This window comes from Pleuronectes platessa, chromosome 7 (genome assembly GCF_947347685.1).
Source record: "Pleuronectes platessa chromosome 7, fPlePla1.1, whole genome shotgun sequence".
Lineage (NCBI taxonomy): Eukaryota > Metazoa > Chordata > Actinopteri > Pleuronectiformes > Pleuronectidae > Pleuronectes > Pleuronectes platessa.
Genome location: NC_070632.1, coordinates 28,937,241 through 28,960,335, shown reverse-complemented (window position 1 = coordinate 28,960,335; position 23,095 = coordinate 28,937,241). Strand labels below are relative to the sequence as shown.

The following is a 23,095-nucleotide window of genomic DNA, read 5'->3' as shown; positions in this document are numbered from 1 at the left end:
TACATCTCCAAGACCTCCTGAGAGTTTTTCTACCTAGCTCAACCGCTCTACTACATCTACCTTTAACACACATGCACAGGGGAAAACTACTGGCAGTTTCTAGCCCAAAGCCGGTTTCAAGGTTCCCCTCATCACCTTTATATTATTTTAGACATATTTTTCTTATTTTAATAAGGCCCCCTGGTGGTGCCGTCGCGGACCACCAGGGAGCCGCGGACCCCTAGTTGAAAACCCCTGGTCTAGAGGGTCGGGTGACACATGACACACAGAGCTTCTCTTTCCAGCTTCTCCTTCCTCTTCTCAATCGTTATCACATAAAAGTAATTCATATCTCATCAATACATGTTACTGACTTGACTTCTTCCCCGGAGTCCCTTTGCCTTATCTTCCGCGTATCAGAGAAAGTAAAGGTGGATCCAGTATGGCGGATTCTGTATCGTGCTGGCTGATCGTGATAATAAAGGCGGATCCTTTATCGTGTTGGCATCTGATAATGGTGGTGAACCACGAACGGGGTGGCAGCTGATGATGGATCCTAATGGCGGCAGTGGACAATGACTGTGGACTATAGCGGCATCTGATCTTGACGGTGGATCATGCTGGCTGGCTGCTGACCATAGACTATGATTGTAGCAGGACTGCTGTGACGTCCTGTCATTTTAGTTTGTTAATTTCAGTCTCATCAGGGTATTTTCTGTTTCCTGTTTTATTTTGTAGTATCTGTCCCTTGTGTGTGGTTTCTATCTTCACCTCCTTTCGGTGATTGTCTTCCCAGTCCTCATGTGTTTCACCTGTGGTTAATTGTTCCTGCCTTCCCTCTGTGTCTATTTAAGCCTCTGTGTTCCCCAAGCCCTTTGTCGGTTTGTACTCGTTGTCTACTCGTTGTTGTGCTACACGTTTCTACACGTAGACTTCTATAGGTTTGTTTGTTTCCTGCTGTCTCGACCCTTTTATTATATTAAATACCTTTTTGTTTGTAACCTCTGCATCCTGGGTCCATCTCCTCCACCAAACCGTAACAGAACAAACCGACCAAACTATGGACACAGCAGAGGTAAATTATTTTTTGAAAAAGTTTATTATTTTGAGTTTTTGGTGTACGAGCTGGAGGATGGATCCTCAGACCCTGCAGAGACCCTGAGGGAGATCTTGGTGGTGAAGGCCTGGCTTAAAGATCGCCCTTGGGTGAGCCACACCGTGCCATACCTTCCGGAGGTGCAGGAGAGGTTGAGGAAGCTGCGCAGCCATGCAGTCCCAACCTCTAACCCGTTTTATGGAACCCGCCTGGCTTTTGGTGGACCCCGCAGCCTGCAGCAGAGGTCTGCGGTTGCTGGCAGAGGTCGGAGCAGTGCCCCCACATCTCTAAGGCCAGCTCGCAGGCACCGCCCTCCAGCCCCAGCCGTAGTCCTGTACGCTGGAAGCGGAGGGGCCTTTTGGGGACCCCGCAACCTCAAGGGGTTTCCTGTGGCGGGTTGTGGACGTTGGAGAGGGGGGATCCCCAGCAGAAGCCAATCCCTCCAGCAGCATGCTCACAGGGACCAGCCACCTCCAGTCCCGACTGGGTCGCAGTCCCCTGTTCCGCGCCGGAGGCTCTCAGCTGACGTCCCCTGTGTTTTGGCGTCAGAGATCCTCGCGGTGCCAGCTCCGCACCCAGCTCCAGTCCCCGCTCCAGTGCCAGCTCCGCGCCGGAGGCTCTCGGCTGACGTCCCCTGTGTTTCGGCGTCGGAGATCCTCGCGGTGCCAGCTCCGCACCCAGCTCCAGTCCCCGCTCCAGTGCCAGCTCCGCGCCGGAGGCTCTCGGCTGACGTCCCCTGTGTTTCGGCGTCGGAGATCCTCGCGGTGCCAGCTCCGCACCCAGCTCCAGTCCCTGCTCCGCGCCGGAGGCTCTCGGCTGACGTCCCCTGTGTTTCGGCGTCGGAGATCCTCGCGGTGCCAGCTCCGCACCCAGCTCCAGTCCCTGCTCCAGTCCCTGCTCCAGTGCCTGCTCCGCGCCGGATGCTCTCGGCTGACGTCCCCTGTGTTTCGGCATCGGAGATCCTCGCGGTGCCAGCTCCAGTCCCTGCTCCGCGGCGGAGGTTCCCGTCTGATGTCTGTCTTTCTCCAACGTCAGTGGTCCTCACAGCGGCGTCTGCTCCAGCACCTGCTCTAGTCCCTGCTCCAGTACCTGCTCCGCGCCGGAGGCTCTCGGCTGACGTCCCCTGTGTTTCGGCGTCGGAGATCCTTGCGGTGCCAGCTCCAGTTCTTGCCCCAGGTCCGGGGTTGAGGTCGGAGCTCTTGCCCTCTGCCCCTGACTGGTCTTCGGGCCACTTGCTCGAGGAGCTCCCGTGTTGGGCTCCTGACCCCCCTTCCGAGCCTCAGAACTCTGACTTTGAGCGGCCACGGCGCTGCCCTCCCGAGCCTCAGAACTCTGTCCCGGAGCGGCCAAGGCGCCGCCCTCCCGAGCCTCAGAACTCTGTCCCGGAGCGGCCAGGGCGCCACCCTCCTGAGGAGCTCCCGTGCTTCGTGCCTGTCCGGCCTCTGGGGCGTCCACCTGAGACATTGTGCCAGGTTCCTGAGCGGCCGCGGTGCCGTCGGCCTGAGACCCTGGGCACCTCCCGGATTCCCTCCTCCGGTTCCCCCCTCCTCCCACCCGTCTCGGTTATGGACCGTCTGGAATCCGGTCCTTGAGGGGGGGGTACTGTGACGTCCTGTCATTTTAGTTTGTTAATTTCAGTCTCATCAGGGTATTTTCTATTTCCTGTTTTATTTTGTAGTATCTGTCCCTTGTGTGTGGTTTCTATATTCACTTCCTTTCGGTGATTGTCTTCCCAGTCCTCACGTGTTTCACCTGTGGTTAATTGTTCCTGCCTTCCCTCTGTCTATTTAAGCCTCTGTGTTCCCCAAGCCCTTTGTCGGTTTGTACTCGTTGTCTACTCGTTGTTGTGCTACACGTTTCTACACGTAGACTTCTATAGGTTTGTTTGTTTCCTGCTGTCTCGACCAGCTTCCTCGTTCCTTGTTCTCCGTGCGCCTTGTCGCCAGAGTTACTTGTGTTAGTGTTCCTGTTTTGTTTTTGTCTTGTTTAAAGCCTTTTATTATATTAAATACCTTTTTGTTTGTAACCTCTGCATCCTGGGTCCATCTCCTCCACCAAACCGTAACAACTGCTTGATATATAGTATTTCTCCTCAGATACTTGACCGTTACTGACAATAATCCATCAGTTCATTGACCTTAAATTATGCTTCAAAATGTTTACCCTTATCAATGCTGCTAAAACCTGTATCTTGGTGATGTTCTCCTGTACACTTGACATATATTGCACTTCTGTCTCTCCTGTGAGAGGGATCCCTCACAGGTGGCTCTCTTTGAGGTTTCTAGGTTATTTTTACCCTGTTAAAAGGGTTTTTTAGTAGTTTTTCCTTACTCTTGTTGAGGGTTAAGGTCAGAGGATGTCACACCATGTTAAAGCCCTATGAGACAAATTGTGATTTGTATATATGGGCTAGACAAATTAAATTTGATTGATATGAGAAGGCTCTCCACAAAGCAAGAGCTGCCTACTACCCCCCTAGGCCTACCGGGGCGGTGTGGCCTAGGGGGTAGTGTGGTTGTTTTCCAACAAGAAGTTGCCGGTTCAATCCCCACTCTTCCCCATTTGCATGACGAAGTGTCCTTGATAATGAACCCCTAAATGGCCCCTCATAAATGTTGAGTGTACTAATTGTAAGTACAAAAGCGTCAGCCAAATAACATGTAATGTACTCCAAATTAACAGTAGAAAAGAAAAACAACCCCACGATTCTCCTCAGCACTGTAGCCATGCTGACAGAGGTTCCTTTTTACACGTGGCACCTATTGTAATTCTGTCCGTCCTGGAAGAGGGATCCCTCACATGTGGCTCTCTCTGAGGTTTCTACCTTCTTTTTACCCTGTTAAATTCATTTCAAGGACATATTTTCATCATAAATTACCACAACTTATACTTATGCAAATTATTATATATAATTTGGTTTTCAAATAACTTAATTAATACAAATAAAAAGTGGTGTGCTCTTGTCTGCATTCACATGCTAAATGCAGTATAATGTCAAGAACATTTCCACAGACCTTGTTCCTTACCTCACTGCTGCTCACACTCTCCCTTCTAAAGGACCCATATTATTAAAATTTCACTTTTGTAGTGCTACATGTTATTTGGGGTATCTGGCATGTCTATCGCCCAAAAACTCTAGAAAAAAACAACTCCCGCGATTTGTTGTGGTTCCCCTATGTCCAAAACGATACGCTAGAGTGCGTCCAATGGGATTAAGACAGAAAAGTACGTAATTTCACACCATACCCATGTAGGGAGTCTCGCTACATTGCCTTGGAGCACCCCCCACCATCATCTCACCGGCTCTGGGGAGAGACGGTCCGGCTCCCCAGCTAGCGTTAGCTCGCGAGTTAACGCGAGCTAACGCTGGAGCCCGAGCTGACACTGCCGACACTGTGCATTAGGGTAAAGCTCGGATCCTGTGGAAAGCGTTTAGTGTCCCGGGGGCCTCCGCCTCGACGATCGGCATGTTATATGCGGCTACCTAGCTGTCTGAGGAATTAGCTCACTAGCGTTTGCTCGCAAACCCGGAGCTCAAGGTAAGCAACTAGTTAACACGCGGCAAAAGCGACGGGGGGAGCGGCGTTGACATGGTGCGATCTGGGCTGTCTGAGGCGGCCACGTTTGCTGATCCCAGCCGCTATGCCGCTGCCTCGGAAGTCCCCGCATCACACCTTGTCACCGCCGCTTCCCCGGCTACATCTTCATTTCATAGAGGCGATGGGAGGCAGCGCCGCGCATCACTAGACACGCTTCCACTGGTAAGAGACCCCGTGTTTTCACTCACAATTCAACTCGCCTCCATCTCTGAAGCACAATGAATCACTTTGGGGGTTTGTTGTTGTTGTTTTTTTACCTGGCGTTACTGTTGTTATTATTGACGTGTCTTCACCGTGAACGTGCTTGGTGTGTTAGCCACAGCTACGTCTGCTCTGGGGGCAGATGAGTGAGGCGTCGGCTGCTTTTGACGCAAGGCTCCATGTGTGTTCAGTGAAACCTCCACATCTAGCGGACTAAGCTGGATCTCCGGTGTTAGCTGGGAAGCTAGCCGAGGGGGAAAGCTAACCAGCCGGGGAGCGGAGTGAGAGGCAGAGGTCTGTCGGAGGAGCAGAGCCGGCGGCCGGGGTAAGTTAGCTCCGGGGTGACGGATCTCCGGATCTCCGGTGTTGGCTGGGAAGCTAGCCGAGGGGGAAAGCTAACCAGCCGGGGAGCGGGGTGAGAGGCGGAGGTCTGTCGGAGGAGCAGAGCCGGCGGCCGGGGTAAGTTAGCTCCGGAGCTCTGCCGTTAGCTCGCGAGCTAGCGCAGGCTACTGCACTCCACTGCTAACTGGAGCTATGGGCAGTGGGAGCTGGAGCTGCGGGCCTGTGCTGGGGCTCTCGCAGCCAGGCTTCGGCCCGCCTGACTCTGGTTCAAAACAATATGGTTGCAAGATTGTATCTTCGTCTCCAGTAGCCATATTTCTACAGAGGTAATGGATATCTAAAAATCTGGGCGCTTGTATCTCATGAAGGAGGGAGGAGGGGTGAGGGCACTCAAAACAGGTCAATCTGAGGAGGGCTGTTTTAGACTTGGTAAAAAGGTGCTGTTTTAAATGATCCTTGTGGTGTTTTGACCAAAATATGTTACAGACATTTCATTAAGACCCCAAGGAACCATATCAACTGTGGTAAAATGGGCATACGATCGGTCCTTTAACACAAGGACTGTTTTCATCTAATAATTGCTTGCTTAATAAGTTGCTACGACTGCATAAAAGCTGACCCAGCCAGTCTGCGCCTTCAGACAGATTCTTCTTCCATCCCAGTTCAAATTAAAAGTCCGCCATGATCAGTGGGATAGCCTTATAGTAACCAAACAAAGAAACATTTAAAAGTACACCCCAAACAAAGGGATGGAGAAACAACTATTGAAAGGGATTGGGTGATGTCTTAATGAAATTTGATCAAAACTCAAAAACAGGACATAAGCGATTAGCTTAAATCCCTTTTTCATATTTCCCACCACAGGTACATGAAGTATAAAACATTCTTTATTTCTCAAGCTATAAGGGTTTTCCACACTTTTTGCACTGCAGTTTATGGCAGTGTTATAAATGGAGTAAGAGGTTTCCAAAATTAGTCCACTCCTTTGTTAAATCTAGACTAGATTATTGTAACTCCTTATTATCAGGCTCCATGTGTCCCGACAAGAACCAGGAAAAGAGATCACATTTCTATTGTATTAGCTTCACTGGCTTCCTCCTAAATTTAGAATGGAATTAAAATTCTCCTACTTACCTATAAAGCTTTATGATATGGCAGCTCATAATACCATATCACCCCCATAGAGCACTGCACTCCTAGAATTCAGGCTTACTTTTCATTAGGTCTCCAAAAGTAGAGTGGGAGCCAGAGCCTTCAGCTATCAAGCTCCTCTTCTGTGGAATAATCTCCCAGTTTCAGTTCAGGAGGCAGATACCCTCTGTACATTTAGGAGTAGGCCTAAAACCTTCCATTTGATAAAGTTTATAGTAAGAACTGGTTCTGCTATGTCTTGGACAAGCTCTAAATTATCCCGCTATAGGCTTAAAATGATATATGACACATGGAGCTTTTCTTTCCTCTTCTCCATCACATTATTAAATGGTAAATGGATTTGTATTTATATAGCGCTTTTCTAGTCTTGATGACCACTCAAAGCTATTTACAGTATGAGGGGCAATTCGGGGGTTCAGCATCTTGCCCAAGGACACTTCGGCATGCGGTTAGGGAAGACTGGGGATCGAACTGCCGACCTTCAGGTTGGAGGACGACTGCTCTACCAATTAGCCACAGCCGCCCACTTTTTTTTATTTTTTAAGACTTCTTATTTATACTTTATCTTTTGCAATGGTTAAAGATGTTGGTTTAGATACATTTTTAGTTAATAACTGAGCCCTAATGTCAGTAATACCCATCGACTTGCTAGCCTTTGTAAACTATCTAAATAAATTCTGCCCATGCCAGTTGATGAAAAACACTTTCTGTGATGTAACTGATCAGGATGTGACCAGAACTGCAGGGTATATGGCCTAACCTCATGAACAGATCAGAAGCCGGCTGCAAATAGATGACGATCATGACGTCACACATTCAATTATCGTAATTTGCTTTTATTTAGTTTGACAAGTGAAGGGGGCTTCTCTGCTGGAGACAAACACACTCATCACACACCAGTCTTTCAGTCAAACATGCTGTTTCACTCCCTGCATGTGCATGTGTGTGTGGGTGTACATTAGCTCATCCTGAAAAGCAGTATCGACTAATGCAAAGAAAACAACACACTAATGCACACAATTCAGATACATACATAAACCCCTCCATTTGGAGAGTGTTTCCAGAGATCTCACCGGAAAGGGCTGGACTAAACCCTGAAGGTACAGACCCTGCTAAGCACCCACAAACTTCACACATGTGCTCACAGTAAATTGATAAAAAAATATTTCCTTTTCCTTATCCCTTAATGGAGTGTTATACTCAAACTTTGAGCAACATTATGTTGCTGCTCCTAAATGGCTGGCCATAACTTGGAATGTTTAGAATGGCCTCATCTGAAAAAAATGTCCCACCCATGAACCTCCATTTTAGACAAGCTCTTACTTTTTCTCTGGTCCAAACATGAGTGCAAAAGGTTAATTGAATATAATGTTTTAAAGGGCCCATATTTTACACCTTTCTGGGATTTAATTTGAAGTATTTGTACCCCTAAGCTGATATATCAGTGGTTTAAAGTCGAAAAAACTGCTGCAATGTGTATTTCCATGTCCTCTATTCTGTCTCTCTCTGGAGCTGCAGACAGAACAGGCTATTTTTGCCTGCCTCTTGAGCCCCTCTTCTGATTGGCTGACGTGCAGTCATTTGAGTGACACACGATCAGGCCAATAACGGTCTCATTCTGGTGCATTTACGATGGTAAACACAGCTGGAAGACATGTTATGTTTGGATACAGCTATAGAAAACCAGCCACATATTTACAGTCGGTTGCAATAGGATGTTTCTGAACGGTAAGTAACACCTTCCTCATGTTTGTTATAGGTTTAGCAGGACAATCGGCCAATGTAGGAGTAACATAATGAGTTACAGTATGGAGTTTCAGTACGGAGTAACGTCTACGTTACTCCATACTGGTACTGGCTTGGTGGGGCTGAGAGACGAGTGAGATCCCAAATGCCATCATACGGAGAGGAAGTACAAAACGATATGCTTCGATAACATATTTCTTAGAATGGATGAGTGACAAAGCATAAGCCCAGAAAATAAATTTTACACAATATGGGCCATTTAAGTACCCTGTGTAAGTTGGGCAAGTAGGGAGGGTATCGGGGGGGTCATGTCAGTGGAATGCAGGGGGCTTGTTTGTGAGCCCCACTGCCATGGGAAAAAACTGTTCAGGAGGCGCGTGGTTTTGGACGTGATAGCCCGGAACCTTTTTCCGGATGGGAGTCTCTGAAATAGGTGGTGACCGGGATGGTAAGGATCAGCAATGATCTTGCCTGCTCTCTTACTGGTCCTGGAGAGGAACAGGTCTAGGAGAGCCGGCAGGTCGCAGCCGTTGACCTTCTCGACTGACCAGATGATCCGCTTCAGTCTGCCTTTGTCCTTGGCAGTGGAGGCAGCAAACCAGACGGTAATTTATAAGGTGAGGATGGACTCAATGATGGCTGCGTAGAACTCGACCATCACTTTTTGAAGGGTTCCTCCTGAAGTCTGCTACCATCTCTAAAGTTTTTAAAGCATTCAGCTCCAGGTAGTTCTGGCTGCAACAGGAAGCCAGGCTGTCAACTTCCTCTTTGTAGGCCGCCTCGTCCCAATTGGATATTAATCCAATTAGGGTTGTGTCGTCTGCAAACTTCAGGAGTTTGACTGAGGGGTGGCTGGAGGTGCAGTTGTTGGTGTATAGGGAGAAGAGTAGAGGGGAGGGAACACAACCTTGTGGTGCTCCAGTGCTGATGGTCCGGGGCTCAGAGACAAGCTTGCCCAGCCTCACGCGCCGCTTCCTGTCTGTCAGTAAGTCAATGATGCAGGTGGGCTCAGGCACGCTCAGCTGTGTTAACTTGTCTCAGAGAAGAGCTGGGGCGATGGTGTTGAATACGGAGCTGAAGTCCACAAACAGGATCCTGGCGTAGGTGCCGGAGGAGTCAAGGTGCTGGAGGATGAAGTGGAGTCCCATGTTGACTGTGTCGTCTACAGACCTGTTGGCTCTGTAGGCAAACTGCAGTGGGTCAAGGAGCTGGCTGGTTATGGCCTTGAGGTGGGTCAGTACGAGGCGCTCAAAGGTCCTCATTACTACATATTGTTTTTTGTGTTACGTAATTCAGCAACAGATGTTGGTTGTGCATTCTCAATGCACTTAACTCATATTGTGACATGGTTATGTTTCAGATGATTCGGAAATGTTTCCACACAACTGATCATTGCCATCGTTTATTTGCAATCTTGTTCAGAACCAGCCCCAGCCACAGATTCTCCATTATTTGAGCTGTCTTCTGTTAAAGTATAGACTTGGTTGTTCTGTTGGTATTAAAATTGTAAATTTCATAAGTTAGGTTCATTAGAGCCAGTATCAGTCCAGGTGTTGAATTAACTCTGATCATAAAATATCTCAGATACAGGAGTAGCCATCTTGCAGCAGTGATTATTGAGTGGAGCTGTGGGATCACGTATGCTCAACCAATGCGAGTCAGTCTCAGCTGTCAATTATACCATTTCACCATATTTTCATAGCATCAACTGACTAATTAAGAGGGAACTTACAAGAAAACTTAACCTTTGAACATACATCAGTACAATAAAAATGATGGGAACTATCTTTGACTTTTACTTTATTGCTGTAATGTCTACTATGTATATGGTCTATGATTTAAAACATGGCAATTAAAAAGTCCAGATTCTTGTAGTTGTTGATATCAAAAACTATGTGCATTAATACAGGTTCAATAGTTAGTTCTGTTATTATTATAATTTTTTTCTCAATCTAGTTACCATGATCTCCAGAATATACAGTGCATCCGCAAAATGTTCAGACCCTTTAAAGTTTTCTACATTTTGTTATGTTTCAGACTCATCTTAAAGTGCATTCAATTCATTCTGTTCTCATCAATGTTCAAAAACACTCCCAAATGATAAAGCAAAAACTAGTTTTTTGGAATGTTTTGTAAATCTAGTAAAAATAAAAGAGTGAAATATCCTTTTATTTATAAGACCCTTTGTTATAACTCTTGCAACTGAGCTCTGGTGCCTCCTACTTCTATCAATGGTCGTTAAGATGCTTCTACAACTTGATTGGAGTCCACTTGTGTCTAATTGAATTCAATGGACATAACTAGGAAAAGCACTGATCTTTCTATATAAGGTCTCACAGTTGATGGTATATGTGAGAGTGAAAGCCAAGCCCCGAGGTCACGAAAATTGTCTGTAGATCTGCAAGACAGGATTGTACTAAGGACCTTTCTCCAGCATTGAAAATGCCCAAGAGCATGGCAGTCTCCATCATTCTCAGATGGAAAAGTTTTTTAACCACCATCAATCTTCCTAAATCTGTCCGCCCAGCCAAACTGACTAATTGAGGAAGAAGGGTTACCAAGAACCCAATGGTCATTATGAATGAGAGTTCCGTTGTGAAGGTGGGAGAACCTTACAGATGGACAACCATCAGTGCAGCCCTCCACTCATCAGGCCTTTATAGTAGAGTTGCCAGATAGATGCCATTTGTTACTAAAAGGTACATGACAGCCCACTGGGAGTTTGTCAAAAAGCACCTTAACAACTTTCAGACGACAAGAAGCAAAATCCTGTGGTCTGATGAAAAGAAGATTGAACTATTTGGCTACAATTTTCAAATGCTTGTGAAGGAAGCCAAGCACTTATCATCCCCTCATAAATACCATACCTACAGTCAAACAGTGTGGTCGAGGCATTATGCTGAGGGGGATGTTCTATTCTGTCAGCATCCTGAATTAGAACAGTTCCTCCTCCCATTTCGCTCATATCAATGGCCAATTTGAATGGCTGCTCAAAATTCAGTTCTGCAAGCACAAGGGCGTAAGTGATTAGGGTTTTAGGCTGCGGAAAAGCATGTTGACAAGTGTCAGACCACACAAAACGCACTTTGTGACACAAAATGTCTGTTAACAGCGCCGCAACGGCAGAAAAGTTTCTACAGAACCCACTTTAACAGTGTTGTCAAACCCAATCACAGAGAAGGCTAAATTTTAAACTGGGACTGTGTCGAGGGCCAAAAAGGGTCGACATTTATTAAACAGGATAGACAGGATACTGGATAAAGTGCAAAAAAAAACATATTTAGGTAGGCTACATTCTTCTTTTATGTACATGTGCCAGAACCATATGTTTGACATCTTTTTTGGGCTGCCAGTTCATTAATGTTTGGGGTTAGGTTCTGTGCTGTGGAAAGGTTAGGCTTAGGGAAAAACGGTCCCCATCCAAAATGGTTGAGCTTGAATGATTCTGCCAAGATGAATGGGAGAAACTTCCAAAAGAAAGGTATGCAAGTGTGACAACCCTGGAGTTGTCTGCTGTGTTTGTGTTCTGTTTCAGGCTCCTGTAGGCGGAGTCAGCCCTCAGTCATCAGCAGTGATGTGGCGCACCTGGGGGACCACTACTTAAGAGACCTGCAGACTGGGCTCTGCTCTCTCTCACTCACCGGGTCGATCTCCATATGGACATGTGGAGGAGTTCTCTTTGTATTTTTGGTGTTTGTAATATTAGTTATGTAAAATAAATGCTATATCTTCAGAACTTGTGCTATTCCGGGTTTTCTTGTTGCACACCTGAGCCAAGGTGTAACACAAGGCTTGTAGAATCCTTCACAAGAAGACGTGAGGCTTTCATTGTTGCCAAAGGTGCTTTAAAGTACTAAGTGAAGGATCTGAATACTATTTTATTTTAATACATTTACAAAAAACTCAAAAATCTTCTTTTTGCTTTGTCATTGTGGATTATTGTGTTTAGATTGATGAGAAAAATAACTGAGTCCATTTTTTGATGATTCTGAAACATAAAATGTGGAAAACTTGAAAGGGTCTGAAAACTTTCTGAATGCACTGAAATAATTTGTCACATTCAGTAAGAATAAGCAAAGACAGTCACTCCTTGGCAAAGTTAGTGTCTGACTGGCCCTTCAACTCAATATTTTGTGACCATTTATCATAATATCATTGAACAAGGTACATAAAATACAGAAATGAAACCTGCTGTTAAGTTAGTATTAGCTAGGTTAGGTAGAAATATGTCTGGCTGCGTATACACGCTTAGAGCAGTGGTTCTCAAACTTTTTCTGTCATGCCCCACTTTGGGTCTAGAATATTTGTCATGCACCACCCTCTCCCCAGCCCCAACAAAATTGGCCAAGTTTAATATGTGTATTTGCATAACATACACATGAACATTAAATCCACATTACTTTCAGGAATTTCTGATGCGCATATAAAAAAAGATTTTTCAAACAACTTTTTGTGACCTTTGTCGCTTTTTTCAAAGAATAGTGCCATAACTTTGCTTAAATTCAACTTAATTGTAGTACTTTTGGGAACAATTATCACTACATTCCTCCATTAGTCTATAGTTTTTCAATAATAGAGAACATTTATTCAATAATAATCACTTTGTTACAAAGATGATAAAGCTCAACCAAAAATAACACATGGTGTAATGTTTCTAAGTGTCTTCTTAATTTGTTGGGTCTCATATAGTTTTCAGACATAAAATACACACTGGTCTCTCTTCATGTCCTACCCCATTGACTGTGAACCCAAGAGCAAGACAGGCTTCATTGTACTTTCTTTTCAACTTGTTTTTTGAAAACCGTCTCTTGTTTGTCCCTGACCGGCTGCTTCACGTAAACGAGCTCTGATCTCACTATGTGTGTCTCTGAGCGAGTGAGCGGGGCGGGGGGCGGAGTCCCGGGGCCTGAGAGTGTGCCCTGTACAGGGAGCCACTGCAGAGGGGCTGAAGAGCCGCGGGCGGCTACGGCGAAAGAGCGATTTGTTTACTGCTCCGCCGTTAAAGAGATGCAGACGTGAAAACATTGGTTCGGCTATAATATTAGTTCCGCCTCACATCCCCCCCCGGTCGTGCGCCCCACCTGTTATGCCTCCACGCCCCACCAGTGGGGCGCGCCACACAGTTTGAGATTCACTGGCTTAGAGAGTGATTTATTGATTGAGTGTAATATAATGCTATGATTGTGGATAGTGGTGTAGGACCAAGATCGAGGTGGCAGCTGATGGTTGATCACGATGGTGGATCATTATAGCGGCAGTGGATCATGACGATGAATTGTGGATTATGTTGGCATCTGATTGTGATGGTGTATCCTGATCGTGGTGGCAGCTTATCGTTGACTATTAATTTCAACCATACTGCTAGATCTACAATATGCCGACGGGGACGAAGGCATACTGAGGCCGCCTGCTACTGTCCCAGCCACAGAGACGCGGGGGCTGATGATGCTTCTAACATGTGACAGATAAAAAAAATTAAATAAAAAAAAAAAAAAGAACAAATATCTCCTTGTGAAAAAGCAGAGACATACATGAAGACAAGAGAGTTTGTGGTGATAAGAACTGACACCAGTATTAATGTGCTGTAAACAAAATCACTTGATCTCCACAGCGGAAAATGAATCGATACATTCTGCCTCTGCCTGGAGCACCACCCCTTACCTGAATCCTGCGGAAGATTTGTTGCTATGTGCGTCTGAGTAGAGAACCACCGACTGTGTTGTGCATGTGTGAAACGAAAACTCAGGAGAAAGATGGGGCCCTAATTCTGCAGAGATCTTCTGCAGGACATGTCTGAAAACAGCTCAGGAAATATTTTGGAATCTCTGTGTACCGTGTTCACTTATTAATTACATTATTGAAGGGGTCAGAGATGTTGAGATGTAGAGACAGAAGTGTTTATAGACTCTTTCCTCCAGCTAAATTCATGTGGCACTAGATGCATAGCCTGTACCAAGTTGAAACACTTTGGAGGTGCAGTACCAGCTGAAACAACACTGTGTGCTCGCGAAAATAGTCATATCTGGCAAGTGGCACCAAACTCAAAGACAGAAACGGCGATGCCAAGCTAGACTTTTCTTCTCTTGATGGCATCTGAAGGTCGGTGGTCAGTGATTGAATCCCTAGCTCCTCCATTCTGTATTTCTTGGGGAAGATACTGAACTCCAAATTACTCCTCGGCTTTGCCTCTAGCGTATGAAAGTTGTGTATGTGTGTTTAAAAATGGGGGGATGTGGCTTACTGCAAAGCCCTTGTAAAGGTGACCAATGAGACTGAAAAAAATGATATGATAATAAAGTCCATTCACTATCTTACCTTTCTTGGTTATAATAATACGGAGCAGTGGATTGGCTGACGAGACAGCTTTCTGGAAGTTATCATCGTTGTTGATTGGAAGGAGGTCCCCATGGATGTCAGCATATCCCAGGAGCACATCAACACCAGGTATATGATGGATGGTCTGGAGGAGGCGATAGAACTCCTGGTAGTCACCTTGGCCATTTTTCTTTAGAGCGAAGCGACGGTATTCTGCCTCAAACTGCAGAAAGTGAACAACACATTCATTAAGTGTTAGTTTTCCTCAGATATTTCTCAGACAAACTGGATTGATATTATTATTTTTACTTTAATTTATTTTTGACATTTTAAGTGTGTGTGGCTGCTGTCACCACTAATATCAAAGGGGTTAGGGGTTAAGGTTAATTAGGGGTTAAAATGTTGTGCCTTTCACAGAAGTATTCTCACATGAATACAACCATATCATCAGGAACAACATATGATTGTAAATTAAAAAAATGCAGTTCTCCATTCTTGCTCAGCATCATGTTTTAGTTCAGGTGAAGGCTGTGGCATTATGCCCATTGAGGCATTATTATAATAATTTGCATTACATGAGTCAAGTGTGTTCTACTAATGTTGACATAAATCATTCCCCAAAATATCAAACACCCCATCTTGTCCTTCCCAATCTTATTTTTCTTACATTTTGGTTGTGAGGTTCATTTCTATTTCTTTTGTGCTGCGTAACATGGGCTAATATATATAATCTAAGCTAGTAGCTGGCAGACTATAATCAAAGACTAAATCCATAAATTAATCATGGATTTTTTTAATAATTAATTAATCATATATAATCTGAGCTAGTAGCTGGCAGGCCAGACTATAATCAAAGGCTGAATCAATAAATGAATCATTCATTTTTTTAATAATTAAACGAATACAAATAAACTGCTATCTCAATGACAGTCATCAAATTGTTTTGTGCTTTCAGGCCGCTAAACAACATAATTTACACCATATTTTATGCCTAAATGTCCAATGTTATCCCCCTGCCTGGAGCCGTGTTTACATTCACGCGCGCACACCCCTCACAAGCTCTATGCTGTAGCCTAAGGGGCACGTGACGGCATCTGCGATACTCATAAGTAACTGCAGTGCTGCTACCGGAACTAGCAATGCTCCAGCGCACACCCTTGGGAGAGAGCTTGTGTGCAGTGTGTGATTTGAACGTGTGAACGCTGAGGAGGATATTGGAGGACATTCTGCCTAAAAACCTGGTGTAAATGCCGCGTTTTCCAGTCGGATTTGAATGTTGGGGCTTACGGACAGGAGGATGACACCACAAGAGGCATGATATGTTTTGGTTCTGTTGTTTTTTACGTTTGAAGATGTGGTCGCCAGTTACTTCAATTATATTGCATTTTGCTGCAACACTATTTACTACGGTGGCCCTGAGAGCTAAACGAACAGCAACTTAAGAAAACACATGCAAGTTGACAAAACACAAGCAAAGTAAGAAAACATCTCATCAATTTCACAACACAACACATTACAGAAACGCCCTGCAAATAGACAAACGCCCTGCAAATAGACAAACGCATATAGACCTATTTCACGGCCAAACTGGCAAAAAAGTATGAAGGAAAATTACTATGAAAGAAGAAATAAGTACCAGAATTACTTGCAAAGTAAATGTATTCCCGTTCAACATAACAATGCCTGAACATAACAGTACACAGAACTGTGTGTGCGTATCTGTAGACCTGGTTGAGAAGGAATACAGGCGACAGCTAGCTGGCCCTGCACTGAGGCAAAGACTGTATCCCTGGACTTACAGCAGTTGGAATAAAATAACTGTGCCTTCTAGTCAATAAGGATGCTTTTGTTTATCAAACAGTTACCAAGTATGAGTTCAATAAATGATTCTTTCAGCATAGAGAAAAAAGGATGTTCCAAAAAAAATGGCCAGAGAAGTGATGTTAGTGATGGTTCCATGCTGATTTATATCCATACGAATTGTTGGGGGGGTGGGGGGACTCTGCAGCGCGGACATTTCCTCAAAGCACATTTACTGGAGAGCAAGTTATCGCGAAGTCGCCACCTAATCCATTTCAAGTCTTAATCAAATTTAAGACTTTTTAAGGCCTAAAATTCCGATTATTAAATTTAAGACTTTTTAAGACCCCGCGGTCTCCCCTTCTTTGGGAGTGGGATAATGCACAATGTCTTCCATGATGCCAGTACCCTCCCCAGTCCCAAACTCAGATTGAAAACATATTGAAGGTGCTCCCCCAGTTCAGCAGCACAGGCCTGGAGCATTCTTGGACACACCTCATCTGGGCCATCTGCCTGGCTGGGACGGAGCCTTCTCAGCTGTCCCTATAATCATATTAACTTCAAATTGAGCATTGTATAAGTTCAGGTAGGCCACAAAGTCAAACTCAGCTCATCTGATAGCTACAGCAGCTTATCTAAAAGCCACCCATATCAGTTAATGGCATAGCTGATTCCCTTTAATTAATTCATTGGCAAAGCTCCAACAAGGCGCCTTATTTAAGCTACTTCAACCTGCCCACCCATGCTACTTCCTCTTCAATCTATTTTGCAACCCACCTCCAACCTAGCTCATCCCTTTTCACACTGTTTAAGTTATTCAGTGTAATTTCTGTTGTCACTGATGCCCGCTGTGTTCTGTTTCTTTTGGGGGTCTTGCTGCCGCTCCCCCTACCTTAAGCATTCCATATAGGCAAGGTTAATGGCAAAAATGTTCCCAGAAAAAATAAAGGTAGACAACTCTAACAAGAGTACAACTCTAATAATTTAAAGCCTGCATAAATTGGATTAAATGTGATGGAAGAAACATGACACAGCTGAAATTTTCACATTTGGTGCCTATTTTTTTTTTATTACATTTTCTGAAATTAACTGTTGCATTAAAACAGGGTTGGGGAATGTCCAGCCTCCGTGTCCTATGCGGGTTGCAAGATTGTTTGATCCTGCCCTTTGGGAAATTCATGAATACAAAAGAACACATGCACTTGCGACCAAAAATCAGTGAAGTGCGACAATATTTATTTGCTTTACATTATCACAGCACACAAACTGTACTGCAAAGCGCTTTGAGTGGTCATCAAGACTATAAAAACGCAATATAAATACAGACGATTTACCATTTACATACAAACAAACACACTGAAAGCTTGGTGATGATGTATGCATGTGTGGGAGAGAGGGAGAGAGACAGGGAGTGACGAATTATAATATTACTAGTGCTGTCAGTTAAATGCGTTATTAACGGCGTTAACGCAAACCCATTTTAACGCCGTCAATTTTTTTCTCGCGAGATTAACGCAGAGCTGCCAACTCTCACGCTTTCGCCGTGTGACACACGCTTTTGCATGTTGGTGGTTGACTAAGTCACAATGATTTTTTTAAAACATCATCGTATCAGGCCGTCATTAAGTGTGTGTGTGTGTGTGTGTGCCCAGATAGCGCTCAGAGAGACACAGATCAGAGTTCGTTCACTTAAGCAGCCGCTCAGTGACTGACTGACTGCATCTTAACTGCTCAGAGATCAGAGCCTCAGCTTCTTGTTGGTTTTCTACCGAGCGTCAGTATCTGTGTTCGCCTCCAGTCTGACCTGCTCTTGCTTTTTGTCTTAATATTTCGCCAACTAAAACATATATTTTTAAGCTATTAGACTGCAGCTATATGTTTTTATTTATTTCAAAATAGTGTACTTCTTATTTCATAAACTTTCCACAAATATGAGGAGGACTCAAATAGTCTTACAAAGTTCTGTGTTTAATTTATTTCAAAGTAGGCCGACTATTGCCTGTGTGTTTTGTTTGTTTGTTATTTTTTTGCTTGTCTGTTTGACAGGCCTGACTGTTATGTTCACAGCAAACTTGAAAAAAAGAGAATATTGAGCCATGGTTTAACTGCACTATAGGTCCTTGTTTACCTGAAATGTGCACTTTATAATTGTATTTTGTACCGCCCTGTTTGGCAATGTTGTTTTTCAATAAAATAAAACATTTGCATAAAGCAAGCCATTAAAACGAAAAAAAAATGATGGAGAAAAAATAAATGAAGGGACATTTAGAATAGATACAAATTTGCGATTAATCGCGATTAATTTTGAGTTAACTATGACATAAATGCGATTAATCGCGATTAAATATTTTAATCGTTTGACAGCACTAAATATTACACAATACAATTTCTCTTATTTGTCTACTTCTGGATACATTCATAAGCACACACACACACACACAAACACCCCTCTCTCATACAGAGACACACACATACACACACACACACACACACACAATGTTAAATAATAAAGCCAAGACCTCAGAATGAAAGCATAAAAACAGTGAATGCATGATTTTATGTTCTAATGCTGTCGTCCTGCTGACGATATTCATCAAGTTTACTCTGAAAAAACTTGAGTGGCTTATTAATGTGACTCATGGTACTGTTTTTGTAAGTCTTTCCTTAATTTGTTGTGTCTCATACTATCAGATGCCAGAGTTTTCTGATATAAAATACACACTGGTCGCTCCTCATCTCCAACCGGATTCACTGTGAACCGAAGAGCAAAATAGGATTCGTCATACTTTATTTTCAACTTGATTTTTGAACACTGTGTATTGTTTGTCTCGGAAGCATCGCTTGTTTCCCTTTTCGTCCCTATCAAATCTGTCCATTTCATCCATGTAGCTGACCGAAAACTATAGATACAGTGAAGCACGATTTGTTTACTATTCTGCCCTGAAAAATCATCATCACAACACGAGTTCCGCTAGCCTGGATGCCAGACGAACTTAGCCCCGCCCACAACATTTGAGGTCGGGAAGTTTGGTCTGGAGTCGCTCCGTTGGGGAGAAATTATGCCCGAAAAGAAACTGTTCGGACCAATCGGATTGGCAGGGCGGGCTTTATACGATGATGGACAGATGATTAACAGTAACCTAATCAACCACGTCATCAAATTGCGCTTGGGTTGAATTCGTTTTCAACAAACATGCCTGCCGCTGGAGAGCTGAGATGTGTAGATGCTGCCATTGAGTCTGTTTTAGAAGACATCGACAGCGCATTCATTTTGAAAGGGGAACAGAGAACGCGGAGGCGACGCCAAAGCGCCGCGCTAATCCCTATCGCGTCGGCGCTTGGCTGTTCACACCGGACACTGGAGTGACGCTGAACCGCCGGGCAGCGCTAATAATATCACCCGTTGATCCAGTACTATTCAAGCATATACTTACTTGTTGCTCCAACATTAAGCAGCAGCGTCCCAACATTTGTCTTTTTTGGTGTTGTCTTTATACAACATGTTCCGAGGATCATACAACTTTCTGGAGGCACCTAAATTATTCACAAGTGCAACCAATGTAAAAAAGTAAGTCTGGAGCCCTGGTGTGATATGTGTTAATGATTTTGTATGGGCCTCTAAGGAAGTTATGAACTATTTAAATGGCCCTTGATAGAAAATGGATTCCCGCCCCTGCATTAATATGTTACATAACACATAACAAGAGTTTACTCACTGAACAAACTGGATATCAGCTCCTCTGTGTCTGTTGTTACTGAAGAACAAGCCTTAATCCTGGTGAACAAAAAACTAAATTAAACAAACCATCAGTTAAGGTGTAAGAACCTTCTCCACTGACGAATAACAACAGAATAAGAGTAAATGTAAGAGAACTGAGTGAAGAAAATGTAAATAAAGCTCCACTCTCAAGCAGTCTTTTGTTACACGTATATCGCCCATGTTGATATTCCGATGACATATACATTTTCGATATATCGTGCAGCCCTATAGGAAACTCAAGCCTAGTTAATTTTTCAACATTTTGAAAAATAAGTTTAGATTGGCAATATTTTTTATATTTTCACTTGTCATTAAGATGTACATGCTGATATTACTAATAATATCACAAGATTTGTTCCTGGTGAGTCAGTTTCTCTTCTGTCTTTTCAATTAGACAAAAATGTATGGCAAAAACAAAGTATCTGATACTGTACCACCAAAACAGATTGAGGACCGCACTTCTGTTTTCCCTGGTAGCTTTCAATAGCTTTACCCAGGTAGTGGAAGAACCAAAGTTACTTTGGAAACCCAGCCTTTCAAAATAAGAAAGCTTCATCAGGTAAAGAAGGTGAAGCCAGAAAGTGATAGAAACCGGGGTTGAAAAGTCTGTTTCCACATCAACAAGACACAGTTGCCACATAGAGCTTATGGCCAAGTATAAATTTACATGCTCCACACTGAGAGTACTGAATCAAGCTATTTTCAGACAGACCGGCTGGTAAAATCTGGAGAATTGGCTACAGAGTTTACCCGCAGTTTGCCTTTCACACATGCACGGCAGGAGGTTCTCTGCACAGAAGGGTTCAAGGGAGAGGGGGGCCGGGGCACTCAAAACCGGTCTATCTGAGGAGGGCTGTTTTAGACAGGGTAAAAAGGGTGCTGTTTTAAATGATCCTTGTGGCATTTTGACCACAATATGTTACAGACATTTCATTAAGACCCCAAGGAACCATATCAACTGTGGTAAAATCGGCATACGATGGGTCCTTTAACAGTGCTGCGGAGATCAAATGATTTTATTGACCTCCTGAGATGGGCAGAGAACATCACCTCCACCATCAAGAAGGCCCAGCAGAGGATGTTCTTCCTGCGTCATCTGAACAAATTCAACATGCCACGGAAAGTAATGGTCGAGTTCTACACAGCCTTCATTGGGTCCATCCTCACCTCATCAATTACCGTCTGGTTCGCCGACTCCACTGTCAAGGACAAGGGCAGACTGCAGCGGATCAATCGGTTAGTTGAGAAGGTCATCGGCTGCGACCTGCCGGCTCTCCTAGACCTGTTCCACTCCAGGACCAGTAAGAGAAGAGGCAAGATCATTGCTGATCCTTCCCACCCCAGTCACCACCTATTTCAGAGACTCCCATCCGTAAAAAGGTTCCGGGCTAACAACACACAAACTTTGCGCCACCTGAACACATTTGTCCCCATGGCAGTGGGGCTCACAAGCAAGCCCCCTGCATCACACTGACTCTGCCCCCCCCCCGACATAATTTATATATTATAGGCACTACTCCGAAACCAATCACTGCACCTTAGCACCGCACGTGCCCATAACTTATGTTCTTACTGTATATATTGTTTTACGTCCGATTGTTATATGTACAATGCACAAACCACATCAAGGCAATTTCCTGTGTGTAAATATACCTGGCAAATAAAATAATTCTGATTCTAATTCTGATTTGCTGGTGTCTTCTACGCGTACCAGGAGGCCAGGCAAGTCTGCAAAAACTGCGACATTTGCCTTCACACATACACCTCATTCAGACAAAAATGAAGGAACTGCAGAGTGCAGTGCATGTCTGCAAGCCGGGTGAGAGTTCTGAGGCAGGGAAACCCCATTAAATGCCTGTTTGAGAACTATAAGGTGTTATAGCTTCATCCATCTTTTTACATTTTACTTCAGATTCCATCTATTCGTCTAGATTTATAGTTAGATTCATGTTCAAATTTGTTTAAGTCTGTATGTAATGATGGGTTACTATAAATATCTTAAACGACTCTACCAAGTTTTAAATGTCTGACTCCAACCACTCCTGACCACTTATGTAATCATGATGCTGTTACAGAGATATACAATAAATGATATGTCTATATATAAAATGTACTGTACTGGGGGTGCGGAACTGAGTGGCGCGGTGGAAACAGCAGGCTCGGCTGTGGCTGGGTAGTGGTTAGGATGTGGCAGCCTGCTCCCGGTGCAGGCAACACCCAGGCCGCCTGTCAGTTCCACCACACGACAAACAGAACGTCATCTCCCCTGAATTACAGCTGTGGGGCGCTAAGTCGTAAGTGTGTTTGCTTGAAGAGAGAGACACCACGGCGGATGATTGCACGACAGCAGACGGTTATGTCGGTCGTGTCGATACACTCGTACACCATTAAACCAGACCCATATCCTCTCGTTACCGCTTAAATTAACGATACATACATGCCCGTTTGATTGGTACTCACTTTGCTCTTGACCTCCACCACACTGTCGTTGACTTTTAACGGCGTCCGCTGCTGCTGCTGCTGCTGCTGCTTTGACATACTGCTCCCCGGCTGGCTGGTTGGCTGAGGCACTGCGGATAAAACCATCAACTAGAATTTTGCTTGTTGTTCCCCCCTCTGTCGTCGGGTAAAATAAAAAACAACATTCAGAACGTAAAACAGGTGGCGGTAGCTGGTGCGCTTGTTATTCTCATGTCGACACAGACAGCAGTCGTTCCAGTATGTGTGTCTCGTGCAGTCCGATGTCAGAGTGGCTGTTTTGTCCCCTTGCGATAAAGACACTAAACAACAGAGCGCGAGCTCGCGACAGGTGGAGTCCGGTAAATCCAGTTCGGAATGTGAGGTGCCAGTGAAACCCGTTCTACTCCACCCACCTGCCCGGACTGGACGACACAACCAGCGGGGGCGGGACATACCATTGTTACTGTACGTTCCTTCTCAGGGTTGGGTCAGACTATTTTCAAACCTTGTCACTCAAAAGAAATGGCACGCCAATGTTTCTGATTAACAACACAATGCATTTGATTGTCGAGGTGGTGTCCTCTAAATGGTGTGGGCTTTGTAAATAATTGGCAAAAGCTTTGGAGGAAACCTGGTCTTGTTAGG

The 23,095-nt window shown here is 44.4% G+C and overlaps 1 protein-coding gene across 2 annotated transcripts in view; it reads right to left on the bottom strand.

The window, feature by feature from the left end:
- pard6a (par-6 family cell polarity regulator alpha) overlaps window positions 1-22,845 on the bottom strand; it is a 39,049-nt gene extending 16,204 nt beyond the window's left edge. The window contains exons 1-3 of one of the 2 annotated variants that reach the window (XM_053426748.1): window positions 22,451-22,575; window positions 21,158-21,341; window positions 14,431-14,653 (exon numbers count right to left, since the gene is read on the bottom strand). In XM_053426748.1, coding sequence (XP_053282723.1) covers window positions 14,431-14,653; window positions 21,158-21,313 — 379 coding nt within the window. In that variant the 5' untranslated portion in view covers window positions 21,314-21,341; window positions 22,451-22,575. Of the gene's footprint in view, window positions 1-14,430; window positions 14,654-21,157; window positions 21,342-22,450 lie in introns of both variants that reach the window. The other variant, XM_053426749.1, reaches the window with a different exon arrangement.
- Window positions 22,846-23,095: the final 250 nt, after the last annotated feature.